This window comes from Canis lupus, chromosome 19, assembly GCF_011100685.1.
Source record: "Canis lupus familiaris isolate Mischka breed German Shepherd chromosome 19, alternate assembly UU_Cfam_GSD_1.0, whole genome shotgun sequence".
In the NCBI taxonomy this organism is placed as follows: Eukaryota; Metazoa; Chordata; class Mammalia; order Carnivora; family Canidae; genus Canis; species Canis lupus.
The window spans coordinates 45,182,290-45,209,694 of NC_049240.1; the positions used below are offsets into that span (position 1 = coordinate 45,182,290).

The following is a 27,405-nucleotide window of genomic DNA, read 5'->3' on the forward strand; positions in this document are numbered from 1 at the left end:
TCTTAAAGCTTTGGATTTCTTAAGGCAGAAACAGGTCAACAGCCATTGAAGATACTGAAGCAGTCATCAAAAACCTCCCAAAACACAAAAGTCCAGGGCCAGATGGCTTCCTAGAGGAATTCTATCAAACATTTAAAGAAGAAATACCTATTCTACTAAAACTGTTTAAAAGGATTAAAGGGAGGGAATACTTCCAAACTTCTTCCATGAGGCCAGCATTACCTTGATCCCAAAACCAGACAAAGATCCCACCAAAAAGGAGAATTATAGACCAATATCCCTGATGAACATAGATGCAAAAATTCTTAACAAGATACTGTTTTAGGATCTAACAGTACATTAAGAGGATAATTCACCTTGACCAAGTGGGATTTATCCCTGGGATGCAATGTTTGTTCAACACTGGTAAAACAACCAACGTGATAGATTACATCAACAAGAAAATAACAAGAACCATATGATCCTCTCAATAGATGCAGAGAAACCATTTGACAAAATACAACACCCATTCCTGATTAAAACTCTTCAAAGTGTAGGGATAGAAGGAACATTCTTCAAAATCATAAAAGCCATTTGTGAAAAGCCAACAGCAAATATCATTCTTAATGGGGAAAAACAGAGCTTTTCCCCTAAGATCAGTAATATGACAGGGATGTCCAGTCTCACCAATGCTATTCAACATAGTACAAGAAGTCCTACCCTCAGGAATCAGGCAACAAAAAGAAATAAAAGGCATTTAAATTGGTAAAGAAGCCAAACTCTCCATCTTTGCAGATGATGTGATATTTTATGTAGAAAACCCATAAGACTCCACTCCAAGATTGCTAGAACTCATACAGTAATTCAGCAATATGGCAGGATACAAAATCAGTGGCATTTCTGTACACTAACAAAGAGACTGAAGGAAGAGAAATTGAGGAATCAATCCCATCCCATTTACAGTTGTACCCCAAACCATAAGATACCTAAGAATAAACTTAACCAAAAAGGTAAAAGATCTATATTCTAAAAACTACAGAAAACATATGAAATAAATTAAGAAAGATGTAAAGAGATGGGAAAATATTCCATGTTCATGGATTAGAAGAATAAATATTGTGAAAATGTCTATGCTACCCAGGGCAATTTACACATTCAGTGCAATCCCTATCAAAATACCATGGACTTTCTTCACAGAGTTGGAACAGATAATCTTAAGATTTGTGTGGAATCAGAAAAGACCCCAAATAGCCAGAGGAATATTGAAAAATAAAACCAATGCTAGTAGCATCACAATGGCTAATTTCAAGCTGTACTACAAAGCTGTGATCATCAAGACCACATAGTACTGGTACACATCACTGGCCATCAGGGAAATATAAATCAAAACCACAATGAGATACCACCTCACACCAGTGAGAATGGTGAAAATTAACAAGACAGGAAACCACAAATGTTGGAGAGGATGTGGAGAAAGGGGAACCCTCTTGCACTATTGGTGGGATTGCAAACTGGTGCAGCCACTCTGGAAAACTGTGTGGAAGTTCCTCAAAGAGTTAAAAATAGAGCTACCCTATGACCAGCAATTGCACTACTGCGTATTTACCCCAAAGATACTGATATAGTGAAATGCTGGGACACTTGATCACAATGTTCATAGCAGCAATGTCCACCACAGCCAAACTGTGGAAGGAGCCACAATGTCCTTCGACAGATGAATGGATAAAGAAGATATGGTCTATGTATACAATGAAATATTACTCAGCCATCAGAAAGGACAAACACCCACTATTTGCTTCAATATGGATAGAACTGGACGGTATTATGCTGAATGAAGTAAGTCAATCGAAGGATAATCATCATATGGTTTCACTCATACATGGAATATAAGAAATAATAAAAGGGATTAAAAGGCAAAGGAGGGAAATTGAGTGGGGAAAAATTAGAGAGGAAGACAAACCATGAGAGACTCCTAACTCTGGAAAACAAACAAAGGGCTATGGAAGGGGAGGTAGGCAAGGGGATGAGGTAACTGGGTAATAGGCACTAAGGAGGGCAGGTGATGGGATGAGCCCTAGTGTTATATTGTATGCTGGCAAATTGAATTTAAATTTTAAAAACAAAGAAAATAATTTAAAAATAATAGAGTTTATGCAGAGAAGCCCTAAAAAATAATTTTTTTTGTTTTTTTTAAATAATTCTTATATGTGCTTCATTAACTATATATATTTCAGTTCACTTCTCTAAAGAAAACATAGTCTACTGAACATTTGTATTCTTAGCTGCAATGTGTTGTGTAAATGCTATTTAGTTTCACTGTTGATAAAGTAAGTTTTATTGTTGATAAAGTAAGTTAGGTGAGTTGTTTTTTGTTTTGTTTGTTTTTATGGGGGAAGGTTTGTTTGTTTCAACAATGAGGATGGTTCTGGACTGACCTCTCCATATAGTTATATAGTCTTCCCTTGTGAACAAGGGCATGCTTTTTTGAGGTGGATGTATGAAACAGAAATGGATTTTCTGGAATGGAACATGCAAAGCCCATGGGCCCATAAAAACAGCACCTGTAACTTCAACCATACTGACTCCTTGACCAACTCACATTCCCTTAATGCCTAGATTATGATTACTGAGCCATTTCTTTCCATGTTCCTTCTCTACAGTCAGGAAAGTAAGATTGTAGAGGTAAAAGAAACTTGCTCAATATCATTTTTAGAATAATTCATCTTTGCTTGTGTTAGTATTAGTGAGTTTTTGATGAATTTCAATACCTGTTAAGATTTAAAGATAACAGTAAAGTTTCACGTAAAATTAATATTGAAAGAGGTTAGCTATACAATCATAATCAGAGTAGATTTTTTGCTAATTAAGATATAAGAAAAATTTGGAAATCTTTGATTACTCTTTTTTTCTGTGCTACATACAAAGCATCAGTAAGTACTCTTGATTCTGATGCCAAACATATCAATAATCCCACCTCTTGTCAGTGATTATTACTACCAACCGGCTCCAAGCTGCCATCATATGTCAACTAGATCATTCCAAGAGCCTTCTAACTGGTTTCTCTGCTTTCATCAGTGTCCTCCTCCTCTTTACTCTATCTCAACACAATAGGCAGAGTTATACCTGTAAAATGTTAGTGTCAATCAAGTCAATCTTTTGCCCATTTCCTCAAAAGGCTCCCATTCCAATCAGAGTAAAAATCAAAGCCTTTATAATGGCCGCTAAAGCCCTCTATAATCTATATTCATTACCTGTTTGACCTCATTTCCTTTATCTTCTTACTACTCTCACCCTTGTCATCTCCCTCCAAACACCCTGCCTTTCTTACTGTTTCTTGAACAACAAGCCAAATAAGCTTCCATCTCAGGGGCTCTTCCTTGCTCCTAGAGTAATCACCCCCATATATCAGAATGCCTGACTTACTTGCCTCCTTTCGGGTATTATTTTAATGTAAACTTTCTGGTGAAGACTTCTCTAACCCCTTTACTTTGTGAGAATTGCAAGCCCTACAAATCAGGTTCCTTGTGTTTTACTCAGAACATTATTTGGATTTTTATCCCCTAAGAAATTAACCCAATTGAGGCATAAAATTCTCTACCTTCAGAAAGACACTAGAAGTTTTTGACTGAATAAAAACATCAAAACAAACAACAAAAATTCTCAATGAGATTATAAAATTAATTAGCTCAACAAAAGGAAGTCTCAAAAACTCTGAGATCATCTCCACGATAAAGAGTTCTCTAAGAAGAATTTGTAAAATTGTGAATTATCTCTGCTTGACATAACCTTGTCAAGGGACCACATCATAGCTTGGATAGCTAGTTGGCTTCTCTCTTAACTTCTTCAAGCCATCTTGAATTATGTAATGCTTGCCTTCGCCTTTCCCTAATTTGGAAGTCCAGATCTGGTCCCTTTTCAACACTCCTAGCTCTGTTGTTTTCGAGTTGATCTTAGCACTTCTGAAACATGCTGGATCATAGATTTCTCAGGTTATGAAGGGATCTTAGATGGCTGTGTTATCAGGTTAACAAAGATAAACTGCCAGTCTGTTGGTACTTACCGTCTTCATTTGACAATTGAAACTATCTTTAGTGAAATCGACTCACATAAAAAGTGAACCACTAATGAAAGCTTCTTTGCTTCCAAGCTTTATGAGAAGTCCAAATGTAGACAATAATTTTGTAACTGGCTACGAGTCAGTAAATGTACTTATGTAATAAGCATTCTTTGGAATGAGGCTAGAATATGAAGGAACACCGATTCCCCTTAGAAAATGAGATGAAAATGAATTAATGGTCAACACAGACAATGCTTACTTGACATAACTGATCAATCTATTTGATTTTTGTAGTTGCTTTTTGAGTGAATCCGTTGACTCTTCTAATACAAAACATTAGAACTACTGATTTTATACCTTCTGATAAACAGAAAAATAAAGTCAGATGCTTCATAATTGGATGTAGTTTGATTTGATAATGACACAAAATTCACATGACATACTGGAAGAAAGATACTTGTTAGTTATAATGTGCTTCACTGAAATAATACTTATGAGTCTAAGATAATTATTAACTATGATAATACACAAATAACATAAGGCCTACTTATGGGGGTAGGAAGAAGCCTGAGAAACACAAGAATCCACAAAATAATCAGGCTAAGGATATAAACCTTTTTTTGTTTGTTTGTTTGTTTTACTTCATGAAAGCCTGCATAGATAATTTGCCTCAACCTCAACTATGTCTGATTTCCAGTGTGCATCATTACCTTGAGTTTCTACATGTCAGTGAAAGAGTACCATTAGCTTGGGTAATGAGGATAAAAATATGACCAGAATAAACATGATGTTCTTTAAAAAATGTCATGTTTAGAGTCAGTGGACAGTCTTCCCAAAGGAATAGTTGGAAAGTACATTATATGACTTTAGTCAAAGGAATATCTATATCAACACTTAGAAGTAATAAATTCTAACTTTCCATATAGAAGAGTTCAAAGCATAAGAAAGCATTCAATGAATATTCTAACTTAGAGAATGAAGACTCAGCTTGAGTAAACCTCCCCAACAGGCTGTCAATCGAGTCATGCTGGGGGAGGAAAATTGTCCTCATCTTCTTCACCATTCACCATATGTCAACAGCATTAAAAATAGGTATTTTCTCCCCCTAACAGTTAGGAAGATGTGTATTTATGCTCTGTATGATCTGAAAATATTTTTCCTATCATATATGTTATATTAATCAGTGCTACAATTTTTGAAGACTGATTAGGAAACTGTGAATTAAAAGAGAAACTTGGAAGCACAAAGAAGCTCATCTAACTAGATTCATAAAATGCCTATTTAAATTCCAAGCCACTATAACCACATCCTTGCAAATATATCCTTATCCTCTCATAGTCAAGAATATACTAAATGTATACGTATATACTTTAACAATATGATTTTGACAGATGGCTGATGCTAAATGAGTGTTGTCAGAGTGAATAAAACTTATTTTTAAGATTTCCTTTAAACTTCTTTTTCTTCCATTTAATTCTAAGAATATGAGTTCAGCTATTTCTTTTTACATAATTAGAATTTTGGATTCAGGTATTTACAAAAAAAATAAGCCTAATAAATATTTGTTAGAACAAATGTATATACATGAATATATATATAATGTGTATATATATATATATATATATATATATATATATACATGTTTATTAATTAGTTACATTGTGTTCTAATTTCCCCGTAATTCTGAACATTTATCTCCCCTGAATGAAGTTCAGTGTTGAGTCAAAGATCATTTATCTCCACTGAATGAAGTTCAGTGTTGAGTCAAAGGATGAAAAAACAAAAGACAAAAGAGTCTCAGGTTCAACTGGATAAGAGTTAAATAATGACTCAGATGTAAAATATATAAAATGAAGAGTCAGAGTAAGACAATGTATAAAAAAAATGTAAAAAAAAAAAAACTGCTCAGCAGTTGAGCACCTGCCTTCAGCTCAGGGAGGGATCCTGGAATCCAGGATCAAGTCCAACATTGAGTTCCCTGTGGGGAGCCTGCTTCTCCCTCTGCCATGTCTCTGCCTCTCTCTCTGTGTCCCTCATGAATAAATAAATAAAATCTTTTAAAATATAAGTATTGAGCTAAGTAAAAAAATGCATATTGCTATAACTCTGCTATAATTTATCTTAGCACTACTTTTACTGTCACAACGTATTTATGCTAAACTATTATTTGTATGAAAATGCTTTGTTTATTGTATATTTATTTTATTATTTAGTATTTATAGGTTGAAGGTATCCAACTAGAATCTGAAGGAGATCAGTAAAACATATGCCTTCAAGAAAAATATAATCTAGCTGAAAGATTAAGATGTATATACAAAGGTCTATATTTTTTAAGTCAAGTTTGACACCTTTTATAAAAGATAGATAGTGGACTGTGTTTCAAAGAATGGTTAGCTGTATCTTGTTATGGTCTGAATGTTCATGTCCCCCCAAATTCATATGTTGAAATCCTAACCCCCAAAAGTGATGGTATTAAAGGGGGAGGCCTTTGAGAGAGACTTAAGTCATGAGGTGTAGCCTTCATGAATGGGATTAATACCTTTTAAAGGAGTCTCCACAGAGATGCTTAGCCCCTTTCACCATGTAAGAATACAGTAGGTCTTTGACCCAGTAGTCCTCACCAGACCATCCTGGCATCCTGATCTCAGACTCCTAGACACTGGAACTCTGAGAACTAAATTTTTATTGTTCATAAGCCACCGAGGCTGTGATATTTTGTTACAGCAACACAAATAGAATAAGAATTATCTGTTTAATAGTGTCAAAAGTTCCTTAATGGTAATGGCATTTTATCTCAGCTTTGCCTTAACAGAGGAACAGATATTGAAATGTAGGGATGCAAATGCAGGTGGAACAAGTGGTTTCAATGAAAGCATAGATATTGGAAAAACTAGAATATGTTGGAAAGTTAGTGGTCTCAGTTTTCAGTTTTCTGGATGGTAGAGTATGTATGAATGGTGAAATACTTCATAATGACAGTAACATAGCTAGCCCTTTTGAGTATATCTTAGGAGTCAGCTACTATAATGCATGCTTTGTATTTATTAGTTTATTCACAACATATCTATTAATCAGGTGCTAATATTAACCACATTTTATAGATAAGAAAATGAAGTTACATAGAATTTAAGCAACTTGCTTAAGATCTCATTGCCGCTTAGTGAAAAGAACTGGATTCAAACAGAGCTTACAATAGGTGAGAAAGTATTTTGAGGAAAGACGGTAAAAACAGGTCATTGAACATCAAGATGATAAACTTATTTTTAATTTGGGTAATGAGAAACCAGTGTACATTTTAGAAAGTATAATGTGATCAAAACTGTGCTTTAAGATCAAAGCTGGAAATGATTCTTAAATACTATATGGGTGAGTAGAATATAATGGGTGGATTTCCCACTGAACTTTTACATTATTTTCACTTTTACTTTTAAAGTAGTATATAGTATAATTCTGGGGTGCCTGGGTAGCTCAGTTAGTAAAGCACCTGCCTCCAGCTCAGGTCATGATCACAGGGTTCTGGCGTCAAGCCCCAGTCGGGCTCCCTGCTCAGTGGGGAGTCTGCTTCTCCTTCTGCTCCACCCCCACTAGTATGCTCTTTCTGTCTGTCTGTCTGTCTCATAAATAAATAAATAAATAAATAAATAAATAAATAAATAAAATCTTTTTTTTGAAGTGTTATAGTATAATTCTGTCCAACAGTAAGGTAATAAATATGTAAAAGTCTTGTATACATATTGCATTGGTGGTAGCACTCTGGAGTGACATTGGAAAGGAGTTAGGGGAAAGGAAAAGGTTCCTGTTTAGATTGTTCCTGTTTAGATTGATGCAGTGCAAAAAGAAAGAATGGCCATGTGTGCTAACATTCCTATTGGAAGCTGACATCATCAGAAGAAATGTAAGCCCCAGACAATACTCAGGACATATTAGGTTCTACATTGTATGAATATACACTGTTATTTAATCTTATTTTTAATTGTGAAGAAGGCAATGCAAATTAAAAAAAATTGTGGGACATTGGCATTGGATATCTGGATTACTGATATAGAAATGCTATTTTAATTTCTTTGAAAATAGCTAATAAAAACCTAAAATAGGTGGTTTTGACTTCCTCAGTAGAGATGGATTCATGTAATGAAGTAGAAGTTCTAAATTTTATAGACAAGGAGGGATATGGAGTCCAGACTATGCAGAAATTTTAGAGTTGGGTGATGAGGAAAATAAGTGTTATTAAAAGAAACAGGAAAGAAAGTGATGATGATAAATTTAGTGTTGGCATATTATTAGCATAGTGTCGTGTTTTATAATCTTATCTTTGGCATTATAAAAATTCATCAGGTAACCTACTTATCCACCTGCATTACGATAGACTTCTAAACAGTTTTAACTTTTTGTTATTTACACTTTATTACTGAAATGCAAGTATCTTCATTTAGAATATATTTTGATTTGAAAGGTGGTGATTGAAAAGCAATGAGATATTCTGTTTCTGAGGAATAAGGATAATTTTACAAAAACAATTAAAGTCAATAATATTGCACCATGCACACAAAAAAGCATTTCATTTTGCAAATGACCAGCTCTCACAATTTCTTTGTTTCTTATAGAACTAGTCTATCAGAGCAAGGAAGTATTTCTCCTATTATCTGGAAGGCTTTACTTGGCACATGTTCAGCATTCGATAAATGAATGACACATGGAAAAATGCTTGAACAGGGAGTCTCTAATGTTTCTAAAGGTATTTCACTGAATTTTCACACTTAAGAATGATAGTGTATTCTAGTTTCAATAAGTAAAATGAGATAAATAACAGTGATTTTCAATCAGGAAAGTGAAAGAAATTGATAACTAAAGGGTTATACCAGTAAATTTCAAATGCTCAAAGGATAATTTATTCAAATTTTAGGTTATTACATTAATATTAGAAGTAGCAGATGGTCCAGGGATGTCAATTAACATAAGTTACTGAGAGGTGGCTACTTTTAAATCTCTTCATCATCTTTCTAATTATAGGAAATAAGAACTACTTTAGCTATAGAAACACTTTTTTTAAGATTTATTTATTTATTTATTTATTTATTTATTTATTTATTATTTATTCATGAGACACAGAGAGAGAGAGAGAGGCAAAGACATAGGCAGAGAGAGAAGCAGGCTCCATGGAGGGAACCTGATGTAGGACTTGATCCCAGGACTCCAGGAACACGCCCTGGCCCAAAGGCAGAGGCTCAACCGCTGAGCTACCCAGGCGTCCCTAAAAACACGTTGTTGTTGTTGTTGTTGTTGTTGTTGTTTTCTCAATCTACACATGTCCTTCTAAGTTATAAATTGTTAATCATTGACTTGAAAACATAATATATATTGGATCATTTTAAAATTGCATTTAAATAACTCCTATTCATAAATAGTTCTTGTTTTAAAGGTTGAGTCTATTAAAAAAAAAAGCCACATTTAATTCGTCCCCGAAAAAGAAAAGACTGTTTTAGTTATTTGCATGTTTATTCATTTAACAAATATCTCTCTGAACATGGCTAGCTTATGCCAGGTACTGCTCTAGATGCTAGGGATGTAGCAGTTAACGAAACTATAAAATCCCTGTTTTCAGAGAGCCTACATTTTAGTGAACAAAGCAGACAACAAGCAAACAAACACCATTTAATATTGTTTGCACTAATAAATTCTATGAAGAAAGATAAAGCATTGATAGTAAATGGGATGCAGGCTGCTTCTTAAAGAGAGTAGTCCAATTCAGAATGCTCTTAAAAGTTTGAAACAAACAGTTTGAGAGAAATAATGGAGTCAAGGATGACTCCAATCTTTTGCCTTGAACAACTGGGTGGAGGGTGACATATACTACTGTCTGAGGAGAGAATCAAGACTTTGCGACACAAAATGTTTGTTATTCCTGTTAAATTTTCAGATGAGATATTGAATTGGATTTTAACATTCAAATGAGTTTGGTGCTCAACAGAGAAGTCAGGGCTGATGATGAAAATTTACGAGCCTCAGTCTCTAGATGTTTTATAAAACCATGGAAGAGGCTCTATTTTTAAAGCTGTGATACAGTATGAGAGTACTTAGGAAATCAATAAAGGAAGAGCTGTCCAAAGAACTGAAGGAGGTCACGTCAAAAATAATGAGGATAATGCAGCAAAATAAACAGAAAAAAAAAATTCCTAGTCAGCTAAGGAAAACTCTAAAATGTACTACTCTAAAAAAGAAAGTATTCAAGGAGGAGACAAGGATCAATTGTGTGCTAAGAATTGATAACTGAGTAATTAGGCAACAGGTCGTCACTGGTAACCCTGACAGTAGAGGTGTAAGTGACTCATAAGAATGTAAGACCAAGTAAAGTGGGTTCAAAACAGAAGGAGAGGAAGTAGAGAAAGTAGAAAATCCTTTCTGTGAGTTTGTGAGTTTCTCTATGCAGGGAAATGAAAAATGGAGGGGTAGCTGAAGAGGAATATCAGTTTAAGGAAAGTTGTTTTGTCTTTTGTTGTTTTTGTTTGTAAAGACAACAAGCTTGTAGACTTATGGAAATCATCCACCAGAAGTCAAAATACTGATGATTCAAGGAATAGATCAGGCAATTATACAAGGCTAATCCTTGAATAGACGAGAGAAGATGGAATTGAAACACAATTAAAAGGATTGGCTTTAGATGAGAGTGCAGTGTATTTTTCCATTCAAGTGAGACAAAGATGGAACATTTAGTTCTAGATTCAGACAGATTGGTAGGTTTAATAAAGTTCAGAGTGAGAAAGTACTCTTTTGGTTACTTCTATTTTCTCAAGTAAATATGAAATAAAAATCATAATGTTAGAATAAGGAGAAAGTAGGTAGATATATGAAAATTCATTATCTGGAGGCAGGGAAGGAAAAAGCCCTTATAAAACAGTATTTCACTGTTTTCTGACAGAGTTGCCAAAGGATATAAACATACAACCTAGAGTTAAGACACCGATTTTCTGCTTTGCTTTTAAAAAGACAAATAAGTTCTAAGTACTCAATAGTGATTTTATACCAAACTTCGAGCTACTTTACTAGATATATTGTTTGAAATTGGATGGTATGTTGTTCTAAACTTCTAAAGATTATTAAGATATAATTTATCTAATAATTTGGCAAGTGTTATCTGTCAGGGAAAGCTCAGATGGAGGCTCCGTGAGTCCTCGTGCTAAGAAGAAATGGTCACACACATTCAAAAGATGCAACCAATACAATGAATTTTCTTTTCTCAGGACTAAAATAACTCTAAAAGGCTTGACTCAGGAGAATAGGCAGGATATCAGTCCTCAAAGTCAAGGACTAGTATGGACTCTAGGGGAGGAGTGCCTGAGAGGTTATTCCCTAACTGTGGTTGTTTCTTTGTTGATTGCTATTGATGCAGGGGATGCCTTGAAGGCACTCCAATTTTTTTTTTTCTTATTAGAAAGGACAAAATATTCTCTTTTTCTCAGCTTTATTATTTCCCTGAGGATTTTAATAGCTATATACTTCTACTTTTCCCAAACAAAGTAATAGAGGAGTTACATACATATGTACATCCTGGCCTCATCTTAAAATTAAGCAACTTGTAATTTTTATGAATTTAAATGTGCCTCATTTGTTTTCTATTTTCATTATACATCCAGTTTTGAGACAAAAAAAAAGAGAGTTAATTGGAGAGCATGTACGACCCATCACTTATTCTAAATTGAGAATTTAATTAATAGTTCCATAGCTATTCTACAAAAAATAAAATAGTAGGATAGAAATTTATACCTATGTTGTATAGGTATAAATAAATACAGTTATAAAAATAAATTTTATCAATTGTCAAATCTAGAGCCCATAAATGTGGCCCTATGATTCTTTAAACCCATACAAAGCAGTCCTTAGCAAGATTGCAGCTATGATGTTAACTAGTAAAGCAAATGGAAGACATGCATTTTTTTTCTGTGTCTGATAGTTTCCTAAACTCTCGATAAATCAAAGGTGTCATGACACATAAGACACGACGGTTACATTTTCTGTTTAAGATGTCAAGAAAGGTACTAGACTGTGACAGTAATGCCCTCTAGTAAAAAATAATAATAATAAATTAAAAAAAACAAAAACAAAACAGAAAAACACACATAGAATATTCATGAGTACTTTAAGATCTTAACACAGCATACTCATTAATAGTGTCTGGGTGGAAAAAAAGTGTGATATTTGAGTAATGGAAATTCTTTCAGAAATCATCGTCTTGTTCTGTCATGGAATGTGATTTCCAACTAAGTAAAGAGCCAGAAAAGATGTAGGTTATGAAGAGTCCAGGAATTAGAGAAATATATTCAATGGCCAGGGCTAGGTTTTCAAAGGCACCCTGTGAAGTTTTAGTGTTTTTCTAGGCCAGAGACTTAGGCAATACTGCTCAACTGCAGGCACAATAGCTTGTGCTGCAACTATATCTGCATAGTAAGCACACTAGGTTTACATGTTTATCTGAGGAAGGCCTTGGGGGAGAGGTCACATTTGTGGAGATTATGCCGATACTACGGCAAAGGTATCATGAGCCCTGAATAACAGGATAAAACTAGTAAAATACTTCACTGTTTTTTTAATCTCTTCCAGCCTTTCACATTTATTTTATTAATACTCAAAATCCCAGTCCCCTAATTCTGCTTCCTGAATGTTCACAAAATTGCTTAAAGCACCAAAAAAAAAAAAAAAAAAAAAAAAAAAAAAAAAATCACCAAGCACATACTCCATACTCTGTTCTAGACACTGAGCTACTTCTCTGCCATTTACTATTTGCCATAGTGTCTATAATTTCCTCCATGCATAGTTGTCTGAGTAAAGAACAACAAATCTGGGTTACTATGGTTATGGTCCATTAAGCTCACTCCTACCCCAAAGTCTCATATGCCATCATGTCATCAAATGCCATTCTCAGTTATGTCTCAATAAAATGACAAATTGTTCAGAAACTATACCTTTGGACTCCCTAAAAATAGTAAAAACTATGAATGGTGAATCTTCATATGTCAAGACATAATCACCTTTCATTCTGCAGGAAGCCATTCTTAGCCAGATGGTATACTGAAACAGATCTGATCCACTAGTCTCATAAATTATCAAGGTTACTAAGACTTACTGTGTCACCTATTCTAAGAATACTCACATTTTAATATAGAGTGCTTTTTTAAACAAAGAAAGAAAAAGAGGGAGGCAATTATACTGCAATAACTGAATTCCAAGCATTTTGAGGGGCTTTGGAGACTCTGATACTCTAAACAAAGAACTCTTCCTTCTCTGTACAGGCATCTGCCTATTCTCCCTACCATCAGAACCACTCCTGGCAGAAAACCATGAATGGTTCCTCTGCCCTCTAAAAGAAAACTTTAAAATATACATTAGATAATAATAGAGTTGGAGGTTACATGTAGGAGCCATAGGACATTGTATTTTGTTTCCTTTCTCTCTTTCTTTTTAAGAATTACAGCAAAGATAACAGTGAGTGGTATGAAAATTCTCCCTAGCATTGTCTAGGGTTGTGCTTCTACCGATTACAGGGATTATGATTTGTATTTCTAACACCATTGCCTAAATGGTCTCCCCATCATTCCAATCAGTGAATAGCACAGTATAAACTGTAATAGAATCCTAAAGTTATTTAATGGGCTCCCTTTTCTCACTACTATAGTTGCTACGTGGCAAAGAGGTACACACTCTCTCTCATGGTGCCACTTATTGCAGTGCCTCTACACTGATGAGCATGTAATTATTTAGTGCTCTTTATCCTAGGACTGCTTTAGTCCAATCAGTAGAGTCCTACTGGTCCTGCAGAATTGTAAACTGGGTTAAGTGCCTGCCTTCAGCAAGTAGTTAGGAGACTGAAAAGTACAGTCCAATGAGCCTGAATTTATCGGGATTAAAACTGGCAACAGTTTGTAAGTTAGACATTCTTGGCCATTACTTTCATTTTTACAGGTTCTGCAAAAGCCCACTGTTAGCTCTGGGTGCATACATTTAATAGATATTTCTACATCAAAATTGGTCTAAATCAATTAAAAGAAGACAAATTAAATTAAAAAATACTTCATTTTAAGATATGACAACTCTTTAGAACTCTAATCTAAAAAAAGTATAAAGAATATACAGGAAGTTCTACTGGTACATATAGATATTCTAATGATTATTTTTAAAACATTTTTTCAAATGACAAACCCTAATGTTTAATTAAAAAATCACTAGCTTTTAATGTGTGTCCCATTCCAGTTATGAACACTCCAATATGACATTCATATTCCAGTATGTATCCTCTTATACAGTATGATCTAGTACTCATTAAAATTATTTTTAAATGTACATTGTAAATTTTCTTCCATTTCAAAATTATTTATTTTGATATCAAATGATAACTGGACTAGATTACCTTTGAGTTCCTCCCAACCCTGAATGATTGATTCTACATTTCAGTAGTCAGGTCAATCTTACAAAGGCTAGAAAAGAAGAGTTTGTCTGCATTGTATGAATTAACAAGAATGAAAGGCCTCCTGCCTAACATTAATTCCTTCCCCCCACCTGCCACAGTGTTGAAAATCCCCTCCCCCTTATCAGAATTATTTCTTAAAGGTACTCTTAAGCCTTGTGAATTTTACTTGGATTCAGAATTATGTTACAAAGGAGGGATAATCAATGAACTTACCTAATCAATTAATTTACCTAATTACTATCAGTTATTATACTGAAAATAAGATCCCGAGGCAAGTTTTAGGGTGAACAATTGGGGAGTGACCACAATATCACTCTGTGCTGAAATTTACAAGCAGCTTCCAGGCCAATTGACTGGCTCTCTGCCTTCACATAAAAGGCTATTTCTCCTAAGAACCTTTCTATTTCCTCATCAATCTTCTTGTAAGGCCTTTGCAGAACCCACCTGAGTCTAGTTCTAGATTCCCATTGTATCCTTTGAGTTTGATATTCCTTTTTTTTTTTTTTTATCTGTTTTTCTAAAGCCTATCAATCTTTTATACACATCCACTGTTCTGGGCCAGCCCATTTGAACGTCCCATAGTTTTCGATGCTCCCAACTTCTAAGATGCCTGGAAGTCTGGCTTGACTTGGAGAAAAAGTTAGGTTCTAGAGTCCAGTAGGGTTCGATTGTAGAGGAAGAAAAAAGAGGGGCCAATCTAAGCAGCCAGGTAATGGAAAGGAGGACTGACAAAATTTTAAGATAAATGTGATTGAATTTAAAACATTTTCCTAGCACCCATCACTTATGGCAACACCAAAGTATGAAAAAATTGCCACAAGATGTAAGGTTGATGTGTTAAGTAACATTTTACATATAACCAATCCAAAATATCCTCTGGTTTATTTGTTATCAATTTGAGAAAGTTAAAGCAAAGCTGATAGTTTTCCTTTCGAATTTGTATGAATACATTGGTTCAAATATCTATGTGACCTTTAGAATTAGTCAGTATATGTTCTAGACTTGTGCCATTACTATATTACTAGCAACTCATTTTTCTAAAACTACAAAGCCTAGGAACATTTCCATAAAAACCATATTTTTTAAACTCTGTAGACCAATACTGTCATCAAGCCAGTGACCAAGAGGTGGAGGCTTTTATATGTTCCATTATCTTTTTTAAAAAAGATTTATTTATTTATTCATGAGAAACACAGAGAGAGAGAGGAAGAGACATAGGCAGAGGGAGAAGTAAGGTTCTCTCAGGGACCCTGATATGGGACTTGACCCTGGATCCTGGGATCATGCCCTGAGCTGAAGGCAGACACTCAACCGCTGAGCCGCCCAGGTGTCCCATATGTTCCATTATCAATTCTAGAGTCATTAAATCTCCTTGATGCAGTATTACATTATCATGTACCATCCCTCTCTGGTTACATTCTGTTATTGGCAGATACTTTCTCTGTGTAGAAAGAGAGGAAGTACCACTGTATAGGGTTTATCACATTACACTGTCCCTGTATAGCCACAGCAATATTGTGTGGATCAATATAAACAGCAAAGAACAAGCCTTCTACTTATTTAGCCCATCAATATTTTAAATCAGAACTCTCAGTAGCAGAGAAAAAGAACAGGCAACCTGACTTAATTTTTCTCAAGGATTGCCCCTGAAACATAAATAGGGCTCTATAATCCAAGTCAGTAATTTAAAGAAGTAAACCAAGAAGTAAAAGAAGTTCTTTCTAATTTGGTATACATACATGATTTGTAAATAGTTGAACACACTATCTCAGGGAAATTGTTAAAAGTATAGCATGAGGTTAAGCTCTAAAGGGAGATGGCTATGGCAGTTTACTGAGAAAATCCAATGTTTTGCTCAATCTGGCTTCGGAAAAGAGAATCCCATCCATGCTTAATTTTCTAATCGCTAACAAAAGAGGGTGGGGGTCAGCCTGAGTGGCTCAGCAGTTTAGCGCTGCCTTCAGCCCAGGGCGTGATCCTGGGGACCTGGGATGGAGTCCCATGTTAGGTTCCCTTCATGGAGCTTGCTTCTCCCTCTACCTGTGTCTCTGCCTTTCTCTGTGTCTTTTGTGAATAAATAAAATCTTTAAAAAAGGGGTGGGGACATTCATTAATTTATCAAAACATCATAATTTGAACATTCATCAAATGAAACCAGATTTTTTTTTGAAACCAGATTTGAGTAAAGTCAGAAGCTAGATAGAATAGGATGTGAATTTCCTTGTATTATTCTTAATCCAGCCCACAGAAAAATTAGCATTATCCTATTGTTACTAGCACATCTCAATGCTATTTCATTCACAAATCATCAATATTTGCTGTAGGTTGAATGCTGTGTAGAAACTATAGGCTTTATTCTCAGGGACAGGTAAAAGGAACAGTTTTGAAACATGAAATTCAAACACTTGAATTTACTAAAAAAAAAAATTTACTAAAAAATTTTACTCAAAGTGGAGTGTTGATATTAGTAATTTTAACCAAAAAGAGAAGTTCTTCCTTCTTTTTCTTTTCTTTCCTTGTTTCCTTCCTTCCCTCCTACCTTCCTTGCTTTGACAAATATTCATTGAGTACCTATGTGTTCCAGGATATGATTGGAACTCAGTAAATAACAGCAATCAAAACTAACAAGTTCTAATACTCTCATAACACTTCATTATTCTGGAGAAATCAGATGATAAGCAAATATTTATGAGTTCATTTCAAATGGTAGGGATATAAAGAAAATTAAAATGAAAAATCATCTAGTGATTGAGTAGAAACGCATAAATAAAATTGGGAAATAAGAGCAATAGATAGGGTATATACTATTAAGCAGAATGGTGAGTGAAGGTCATTCTGAAAGTTGAGTTAGCTAAGACTTGAATGGTAAGAATGTGAATATCATAAGGAAAAGCACTGCAGGCAAACAAAACAGCAAGGAAAGACTTCAAGATAAGAGCAATGTAGTTGAAGAAGCACAAAGTTGATGTGTGATGAACAAAGAGAGTAGCAATCAGTGAGATGGGAAAGATAAATGATCAGAACATTAGGTCCTTACACGTCTTGTGAGAAGTTTGGATTTTATTCTGAAGAGGAGTGAAAGTAATTGGGAGATTTTAAGCAAGAGAATGACATGATTTGGTTTATATTTTAGTAGATCATTTTTCATGTTGAGTGTGATTTTGGTGGGAAAGCAAGATCTCAAAGAAACCAGTTAGGAATCTATTGCATAGTCCACGAGAGAGATGGATAATTCAATTAATCCATTTCTTTTGAACAGATTTTTCAAACTAGAAACTTCCTGTAGTGGAAGGAGTTTTGTATTGATTGGTGACAACTGAAATAACTGCTCTGGATTTTTAGGTATGGATCATTGAGTTAAAATGAAGAAAAAAATCTATTTCTTCCAAGTGCATATTACTGTACTAGATTTCCAGTGAAAAGGAACTGCAAAAAGGAAGTAAGAAATTCTAGAAGGACAAAAAAATAAAAAAGAGGTAACTTACCATTTTTGGCTTTGCAAGATCTGTTGTCTGGCTGCATTATGTAGCCTTCCACACAACTGCAGGCATAGGATCCATGTGTATTTATGCAGGTCTGGCTGCATGCACCATAAATAGCACATTCATCGTGATCTACAAAGAAAATGAGCATCACTTCTAAGTAGATTTATTGTTGGGCATTTTTTTTCTCCTTGAAGAAACTTTGTTTTTTTCAAATTTTGGAAATAGAATTTCAGAAAGAAAAACACAAGTCCAATAAGTCTTTTCAAAACTACACTAACTGAAAGCCAAAATTCAATGTTGCTTTGATAGTACAGAGATACAAGACCGTATCTAATCTTTTATTTTAAATCTTTCATTTTAAAAGATAATATCTAATATTTAGATCTTTTATTTTATTTTAAAAGATATCTAATATTTTATTTTAAATCTTTTATTATAAAAAGATTTAATCTTTTGTTTTAAAAGATAGTATGAAGGCTAGAAGCCCTTGGATATTTTTGCAAAAACATAAAATGCACTCCAAAGAATATCTGTTGAATAGTTCTAGTGTTGATGACTTTTTAAATTATTTTTGCAAAGAATTAGCCTGATAACATGGTTTTCAATAAACATATTAAGAGTTTCGAGCCTTCACTTGATCAAAAAGAGGAAACTATTAAGCACTTGTTGAAAGGAAACATTTCATCTTAAATTTTATTTTAATATCTATGGTCCTACTTCTTCTCTTACATGCCCCCTGTCCTTATACTCTTCCTTCCTGCATCTCATTCAAATCTCTATAAACAGCAAATACTTAATGCTTCTTAGCCAACAAGGCAAATAAAAAAATATGTCAGGTAATAACTTGGACAAATGTATATTTAGTTTGTCCTGTGTACCATGTACTTTACTAATCCCTGAAGAAACAAAAAATTGATAAAACATGGTTCCTATCTCTAAGTCAAACAAGTCTAAGGAAGTATAATTTTAATTCTATGCATTGCCTTATAATAGAGGCACACTATAGTTATGATAGAAACTCAGAGAAGTCAACCTGCTTGGAATTAGAGGGAGAATATTAAGTGAAGGCTACATCCTGACTTGGATTTAAAGGATAATTTAGATTTTCTCAGATTCAATAAGAAGGGATAAGATGGAAAGGGGCATTCCAGTTAAAAAGCATGTGACATGATACTGAGATGACATAGTAGGGATTTGAAAGAAGTATAAGGGGTCAAGTGGAATAAGGGCAGATAAGGGGAAGGATTAAGAGATGGCACTGGAAAGCAGTTATGGAGACAGATAATGAAGTTATTTTTATGCTAAAGTAAAGGGTTGTACATTATATACAGGCATTGGGAAAGCATTAAAGATGAGCTATATAATCAACTTTATATTTTAAAACTAAATAAACACAAATAAAAATGGATTGGTGCATGTAGAGAAGAGATCCTGGAAAAATAATTATGTGCTAAATTCACAAAAATTGTATTTTAATCCCATTATATTTTGAACTAAGTCAGTGGTAGGGGAGATGGAGAAGAGAGAATGGAGTGAAATGTTTAAGAGCCCGAAGAGACATGTGATGACTGGATAGATGGCAATGAATGGTGCTATACTAAAATAAGAATAAGTGGTATAATAAAAATATGTATTTGGTCTTTATCTTCAGTTTCTAGCACAGAATTCCTAAAGCTCTTGCAATTTTCTTAACAATAGGAGTGTCTTTTGTTATTTAGGAGCCCCTCTGGAATGTACCTTAGTCTATGGCAATGAGGTGACTAAGGGTGGGATAATGCCAGGATGGGGGCTCCACACAGGAAAGACTAGACACATGATTCAAAGGTGGGAACTCAGCCCACCCTCTGAACACTGAGCTAAGAAAAGAGTTTACTAAGGAAAAGCAAAAATATTCCTGAGTAGTTAAGGGGCCATTTAAATTGGGAAACTGTGCATTTGTATGGCATTAATTTGCACTTTTCTCAGAATTCTTTGGCTTCATATAACAGCTTGCATTCGTGGATAGTTTGCTTGAAGTAAGTTGCTTTGGAGATAAAAAGAATAGTTTTTGAAGCTAAGTTTACAGTGATTATGAAAGAAATTAAATCTCGCATTTGGTAAAATCCAGCCCCTATGGCAGAAATGATTCTCCTCCATTTTCACAGATTTTTCAACTTTAATTTTTTTGATTCCTATTTTAGTTTTTCTGACATGATTATGCTATCCAGAGAGCAATATGAGTAATGATTTTTGTTGTTGTTGTTCTTAGCCAGAATGCACTGCTATGACATTCATGTAACTCCACAAAATTGGCAGCAGAGGAATAGGCATGTCATTATTTATAATGCTGCCTTTCTTTTCCCTCTTAAGGACAGAAAATACCCTGGAAATACAGCTTCAGGAGAGCATAAATGATGGTCAAATCTGGCCATCCAGGAGTACAGAGAAAGTAAAAAGAGCCTTTGTTTCAGTAGTGACCTTCTAGACTGGCTGATGTGAAATTCCTTACTAATGTTCAAAAGAAGATATTGATTATGGTTATTTTTATGGATTTAATTAGGAGATTAGGGAAAAAGAGATCAATGCAGAAGGAGCTGAAAAATCCTGATTCCTATAGGATTCAGTTGCAGCAAAAGAGTAAGGATGCTATGTAGGTATATTAGCCTTCCCTGTGTGAATGGAAAGAGCTGGTTTGAACTGGGAATTGCATGTATGTGTGCATGCATACAGAAGTACTATTCATATATGGTTGACTTTTGTGATTATAAGGTATCTAATGTTGCCAGATCTGATTTTTTTTTTTCAGAAAGTCTGAACTTCTATATGCAATCTTCTGATTTTTAAATGTTGGTTTAAAAATAGTGTGAATCAAATAAATATACTAGTTTGGTTTGGTCAGATTAAATAGCCTCTGAGCTTGACAAGCATTTAAAAGTAAGTGTTTCTACAATATTTGTATTATGCAGAAAACAAACAACAAATGAAAAATTCAAGCCCCAGATGTACATTAAAAAGCGATGAACCTCTTCAAGACAAGAATAAGTGAACTCTGCAGACCTGAGCCTTAGCCTTAAGTCTATTACTGAGAAGATGTGTAGGACTTAAGTAAGTCACTTAATTTCTCAGGGTCTTGCTTTTCTCACTTCTGTCATTAGAATTTTGAACAATATTCTCTCTGAGGACTCTTTCAACTTTAAGATTCTATTTCTAAGTAAAACTGATAATATTAAAGCAAAGGTTTAAAGTAATTGGCAAAGCACCAATTTCTTTGTAAAATAGTCTATTAGTGGCTCTAGCAATGCAGATATTCTTTGACTTTATATATAGAGTCTATATTTTATGTTTTGTATATATAGACTCTAAGTACCATATAAAATAATGTATTATTCATATTACAGATATATCAGGTTTATATACATATTCTAGCATATATATAATAGAAGTTAATAGAATGGAGAAGCAACTTGTTCAGTATGGCCGAGGCGAGTCATTTCAGAGTAAACATGTGCTGTACAGCATTCAAAAAACGAAGAATTATGACATTAAAAATACACATAAATATTTTTATGTTCATTATTGCTGTTGGTAAAATGCAACAATAAAATGCAAATAAATTCCTGTTATTTCTAACAGGAATAAAATTTGCTAATTACCAGAATTACCAGTGCAAAAAATGAAAAAAATTATAAAGAATATTGCATGGTATTATTAACATAACTCAGTTCATAGCAGATGTCTACTATATTGCAGCTGTATAACTGGCAGGAAACATTTGGGAAGTTAAGACTGTTAAATCCAATGTTTTCATGGTTAACCTAAACTACTTCCCATCATTAACATTCCCCATATTTGACATTATTGCAATACTATTTGAAAATTGATTGGTGAAAATGCATTTTTGGTATGCTTATGTGTATGATTTATACGGGAGCATCATCTTTTAAAACTCAAGAAACAAACAAAAAAAAAATTAAACACTGTCGAAGCACATGGTAGGTGCTCAAAGATACTTTTTAAAATGTCCATTGACTAAGCCTCTCTTAAGAAAAAAAGTCACATATCCTACTTACCTCTACAGCTTCTTCCATCTTCTTTTACTTCAAATCCATCCTCACAGTAACATCTTGTACTATTTCTGACCACTGCACATTTATACTGACAATTCAGCAGCTGGCAATTGGGTAATAGTTCTGGAGAAGAAAAACAGAGACACTATGTTAATAAAACTATGCACACTTATGTCCTATTTAAATTTAAATGTTGTTAAAATTTCTCAGGGTATAACCACAATAATACAGTTCTGATTGGTCTCCTTGAAAATTTATGAGAATGGCTGAGAGAAAAAATGATATCTACTCCCTCTAAAATATGTTGGCTTGTATTTATTTGAAGCATTGTTAACAAAATTTCAGATCTGTTCAGTCTTTCACTTTTAGCTTATTTTGTATGTTCAAAGTCACAAATCTTTTCAAATTCTGGTAAATTAAATTATTTCAAGAGGAAAAATGTCAACTCAGTGGTTAATTTCAACATTTATACATTTCTTATCTGACATATCAATTGATTTTCTATCTTTTGAGGACTTGTTTTGATTTATAATCCACGTGTAACCTTCATAGCAATCAATGTGAATATATTCCATTTCAATAATTTATCTTTCATTGGTGACAAAATATCAGATAAATACTGGACATAATATATTTCATTATATCTGAACTCGTTCAGAGCAAATACATCATTGAAGCAAAAGTTACCAAACCCTCAGAATAGATTAGAATTCAATATGATAAATGCATGAAACAGAGATGAAGTGACAGAGGCATATTCATTGCACAATTTCTAACAGGAATAAAATTTGCTAAACCAGAAAAATATATGGATAAAATGTGTGACTGATTTTGCTGTCTGAAAATGAAGGTATTAATGGATTGCAACAATCTCTTCTCCTGGGGAGAAAAATAAGGGTTTTGAAGATTAAAATTAAATGATTCAAGATATGTTGAATTCAAGATATGTTGATAATGGTACAAGTTTAGCTGGTGCTTCAGGAAATACATACATATATAATAAAAATATTTTAATGCTCCAATGTGGAAAAGAAAGCTAGAGCATTCCAAGTAGAAAATTTGCTATCTCACTATCTAAAATATTTTCTTAACCAAATCATTTTTCCATCTCTTTCATGCAATTATTCCATGCATCTTCCCTTAAGACCCCAAATCTTTTTCCTAACGGTCACTCACATATTATGATCCTGCTTCCTACTTTTTATGAGATAATTGAAGCAATCAAGGAGATTTTCCACAGATTTTTGCTTCACATTTACCTACCTCTGCATATTCCTGTCCTTGCCTTTCAAACTTGGTTGAATTCATAATCAAAGCCCACCTCCCATCCCTGTGCACAAATCCTATCCCCTCTCACTTACTCAAGGATATCACTTCAGCCATTCTCTGCTTGCTCTCATAATCATTTTTTAAATAATTTATATTAATCAAACAAGAGCCCATCTCTCTTTGACAATTAAAAATTTACAGAATACAGTCATGCCTATTTGTTTACATATTGCCTGTGGCTGTTTTTACATTACAAAGGCATAGGTGACTAGTTATCTCAGAGACCTCTGACCCACAAAGCCTAAAGTATTTACCATAGCCCCTTACAGAAAGTTTTCTGACCCCTGTACCAGCTTGTTTTCAGCATCAAACATTCTCTTTTCCCCAACTTAAAACCAAAAAACTTTGACCTCACTTCCTCTACTAGTCACCTTTGCAAAATTCCTCTGTTCCTCTTAATAACAAAACTTACAAAAATAATACATACATTTGCTTTTCTCTGTTCCTATATTTAACCTACTCCTCGAACTTTCACTTCCACTGCTCCACAGAAACTGCTTACATAAATGTCTTTGATGACCTTGAAGTTGATAAGTGCAATGACCTTCTTTCAGTCCTCATCTTATTTACCTATCAGCAGCATTTGACAGTTAACCACTTCCTGATACACATTCATTGCATTGCTTCTAGAACTCACACTCTTGACTTTCCTCCTATTTCACAGTCCCTTTGCTGGAACATAACTACCAGTACCATAACTTGAAAGCTAGTTGTGCTCTCTTAAACTTCTAATTTCCATTTCTCCGTTACAATCAATACTTTATACTAAATTTCTTTCCCCCTTGAAATACCAGAACAATTTCTGTTTCCTTGACATAGATTCAACCAATATGCAGATCAATTATATCTAATTTGTAGGCTTGAGTTTCGGGTCATTGCTAATAATATGCTAATACAATGTTAATATTTAGGTAATGTACAAAGACCAGGAATTTGGTCTGTAAAAACACATTATTAATAGAAAATATGGAATGAATGGTTCTTTGGAAATTATGGAACTTTTGCTTTGCATTAAGGTAGCTATTTACATGTTAGTTTCCCTCACTAGTATCTATAGCTACAAAGTATAAGGCTAACATATACCAAGTTCTTTAAATATGCAATCTCTTTGAAACCCTATAACAGTCAAACCTCCAGATATTATTGTAATTTACGATTTACAGATAAGGGAACTGATGGTTGATAACTAATCCAAGATTATTCAGTAAATATATGACAGAGCTGCCCTTCAAAACAAAGTCAGTCTGCCTACAGAGCCTATATTTTTAATACTGCCTTTAGTTCCCAAAGTATAATACAGTGATGGTTAGAATATGGTGTATTTTATTTTTATTTTTCATTCTTGGTTAGTAGTGCACTATAGATAAAGTGTTTTATAATTTTTATAGGATGAATGAATCAATGAAATAGCTTAATTCTAGGATGAGGATTAACACTCTCAGGTGTCATTTCTAGTCCATTAAATTAAACTAGGTCCTAAAGATAGTTCATTTACATCTTCAAATTAGGTAATTGAGTTGTCAAATTTTGTTTGATTATGGTGGAATCAGTCCAAAATTGCCTTGAATATATATGCTACTTTAGTTCAACATTGATTAAGCACCTACTCAATGCTAAGCACTCTGCTGGGGTTCTACACATGCAACATTACTTTAGACAAATTAAGGAATTACAACATGAGTGTGGAAGTGGGTGGGGTTAGGTGGGAAGGAAAACAACGTAAACAACAATACAATTAAAAGCAGAAAATAAGAAATGCTAAATAAAAATACAAGTGACATGAGCTGGAAGAGAAGGAATCCTCCAGAGACTGGAAATGAGCATAGATAACATGGAAAATAGTCGTGAGAAAAGTTTAATTTAAGCTGAAATTTAAAAGATAAGAAGTGTTCATTGAACAAAATTTATGGAAGTGCATCCCAGATAAAGCAGACAATATGCAAAAATAAATGAAAAGACAAGAAAGCATACAAGAAATACAATGATAAATAACTGTGTGGCTGAATCACAGCGTTTGAAGTGGTAGGAAATGGGCCTAGCATTCTTGTTTGGGGCCAAGTCAAAGTGGATTAATTCTTAAATTAAGTAGACTTTTTAGTTTTGATAATGAGAGTCATTGCTAATAATTGAGGACAGAAGTGTTTGATAGTACCTAATAGCATGGCAAAACATGAGTGAAATATCCTAAAAAGCTACCTGAAGGCCTAGACATGGCAAAGGCACACATTAAGACTATGAAGATTTATGTGAATGGATGGCCAAACACTTGAGGAAAGCAAAATGACAGTAAGTTAATAGTACCAATAAAATGAATCAAGAATAACAGGAGGACCAACAGTTTGAGGGAAAATAGTTGACTGTTTAGTTTCAAATGTTGACCAGAAAGGCCCAGAGAGACTTGAGAATTTGAGTGTATCTAAGAAGACAAGTCTGGACTGGGATGTAGCTCTGGAAGTCATAAACATAAAGTAGGAAATTAAAGCCTAAAAAGGAAAGAATCATCCCTTGTAAGGAATATTTGTAATACAAATAAACCCCAGAGAATGTTTATATGTGAAAGGCAAGCAGAAGAAGAACCATCAACAAAAAAGCCCAAGAAATTATCAAATTTATATATGGGAGAAGCTGAAAAACTTGACAAAATCCAAGGTGGAAAAAGGGTTCATGGAAGTAAGCAGAACAATAGATGTTAAATCCCTGGGGAATATTATTAAATGAACACTAAAATATATATCGGGCTTTCTAATAGGGTCAATTAAGACATTTAAAAAAGATTCCAGTGGGACAGAGAATAGAGATAAATGTAGTAGTAGTAGTAAGGAATTGGGGCAGAAAGAGGAAATAGGAAAGGTTTCTCCTAGAAAATAATTAAATATATTATGAAATAAAGAGAATAAAGATAGAGGTTTGACCAAATTTATTTAATCTGATACCTTAAAGCAGGCATGTTAGCTCAGTACCTTAAATGTATTATTTTTTTCCATACAATTTTTGAGGCCAATTCCTTGTTTGCCCTCTCAATTCAAAGTACAAAATCCACAGGCTATTGGTTACATCTTTCTGCTCTCTCCAAACTTTAAATATCTGGAATATACCTGTTGAAAATAGTTACCAACATGGGGATAATAATGAGGAGAATTGAGAAAAAATGAGAGAAATTGGGGAAAAACTGGGTATGAAAGATCAGACCTCACACATGGTTTTGAGTTTTAGGTGGGATCTAGTGGTTGAAAATAGCAAGAGACAAGGGCAACTCACTTTGTCGTTCATCAAATTTATCCTCTTTGAGAACTCATGCATGTGCAAAGAGACTGAAAGCATTTTATCAGATGAAATGGTAAATGGTGATTCTTCTAACGCCATGAAGAATTATGAAGAACTAACAAAATGCAAACTAAAATTTAAAATTTGGCTTAACTCTGGGAAAGCAATACTAATTACCGTAATGTAATCTATTTGAGCTGCTTACCATTTATGCTTAATTACATGCAACACTATAATGCTTATGTAGATAATTAAAAATGCATCAGATTAATTTTGTTAGAAAGCTTATTTGGGTAGAACAGAAATTCTGTACTTGAATTATCCGTCTTCATAGAGTGCTCTGAAGCGTGGTCATTGATTCATGTAACATTATCATTGATTTGGATCTTAGGTTAAAGTAGGAAGACTACCAGCATCTAAGGTGATGAAATATGCAAGTCTGAATCCAGATATATAACATGGTATTTGATCTGTATTTCTTAGCATTATCATAAAAGAAAAGTGTCTTTTTTTAATGAATGGAGAGGAGCTATTATTTCAGGAATCAAACTCAATTCAACTGATGAGGACTCTCCTAACACGGACTCACTCCATTCTATGGTATTTAAGGAATCTTTTCAATGCCTTTTTTTTGAAGTTGTAGAGGAGATTATAAAAATGTGAATATATCTTCCTTATCAAATGCAAGTGAACACCTTACAAGTAATGGGCAACTTTGAGGCACTAAGCTCCTAAGCCATTCTTTAACTTAGAAATAGATTTCTGGATTTGTATTATTAATAAATA

At 34.0% G+C, this 27,405-nt stretch overlaps 1 protein-coding gene across 1 annotated transcript in view; it reads right to left on the minus strand.

The window, feature by feature from the left end:
- The window catches only part of LRP1B (LDL receptor related protein 1B), a 1,959,891-nt gene that overhangs the window by 1,073,256 nt on the left and 859,230 nt on the right, over positions 1–27,405 (minus strand). Inside the window, exons 4-5 of the mRNA XM_038565111.1 lie at positions 22,030–22,149; positions 17,981–18,109 (exon numbers count right to left, since the gene is read on the minus strand). Coding sequence (XP_038421039.1) covers positions 17,981–18,109; positions 22,030–22,149 — 249 coding nt within the window. The remainder of the gene's footprint in view (positions 1–17,980; positions 18,110–22,029; positions 22,150–27,405) is intronic.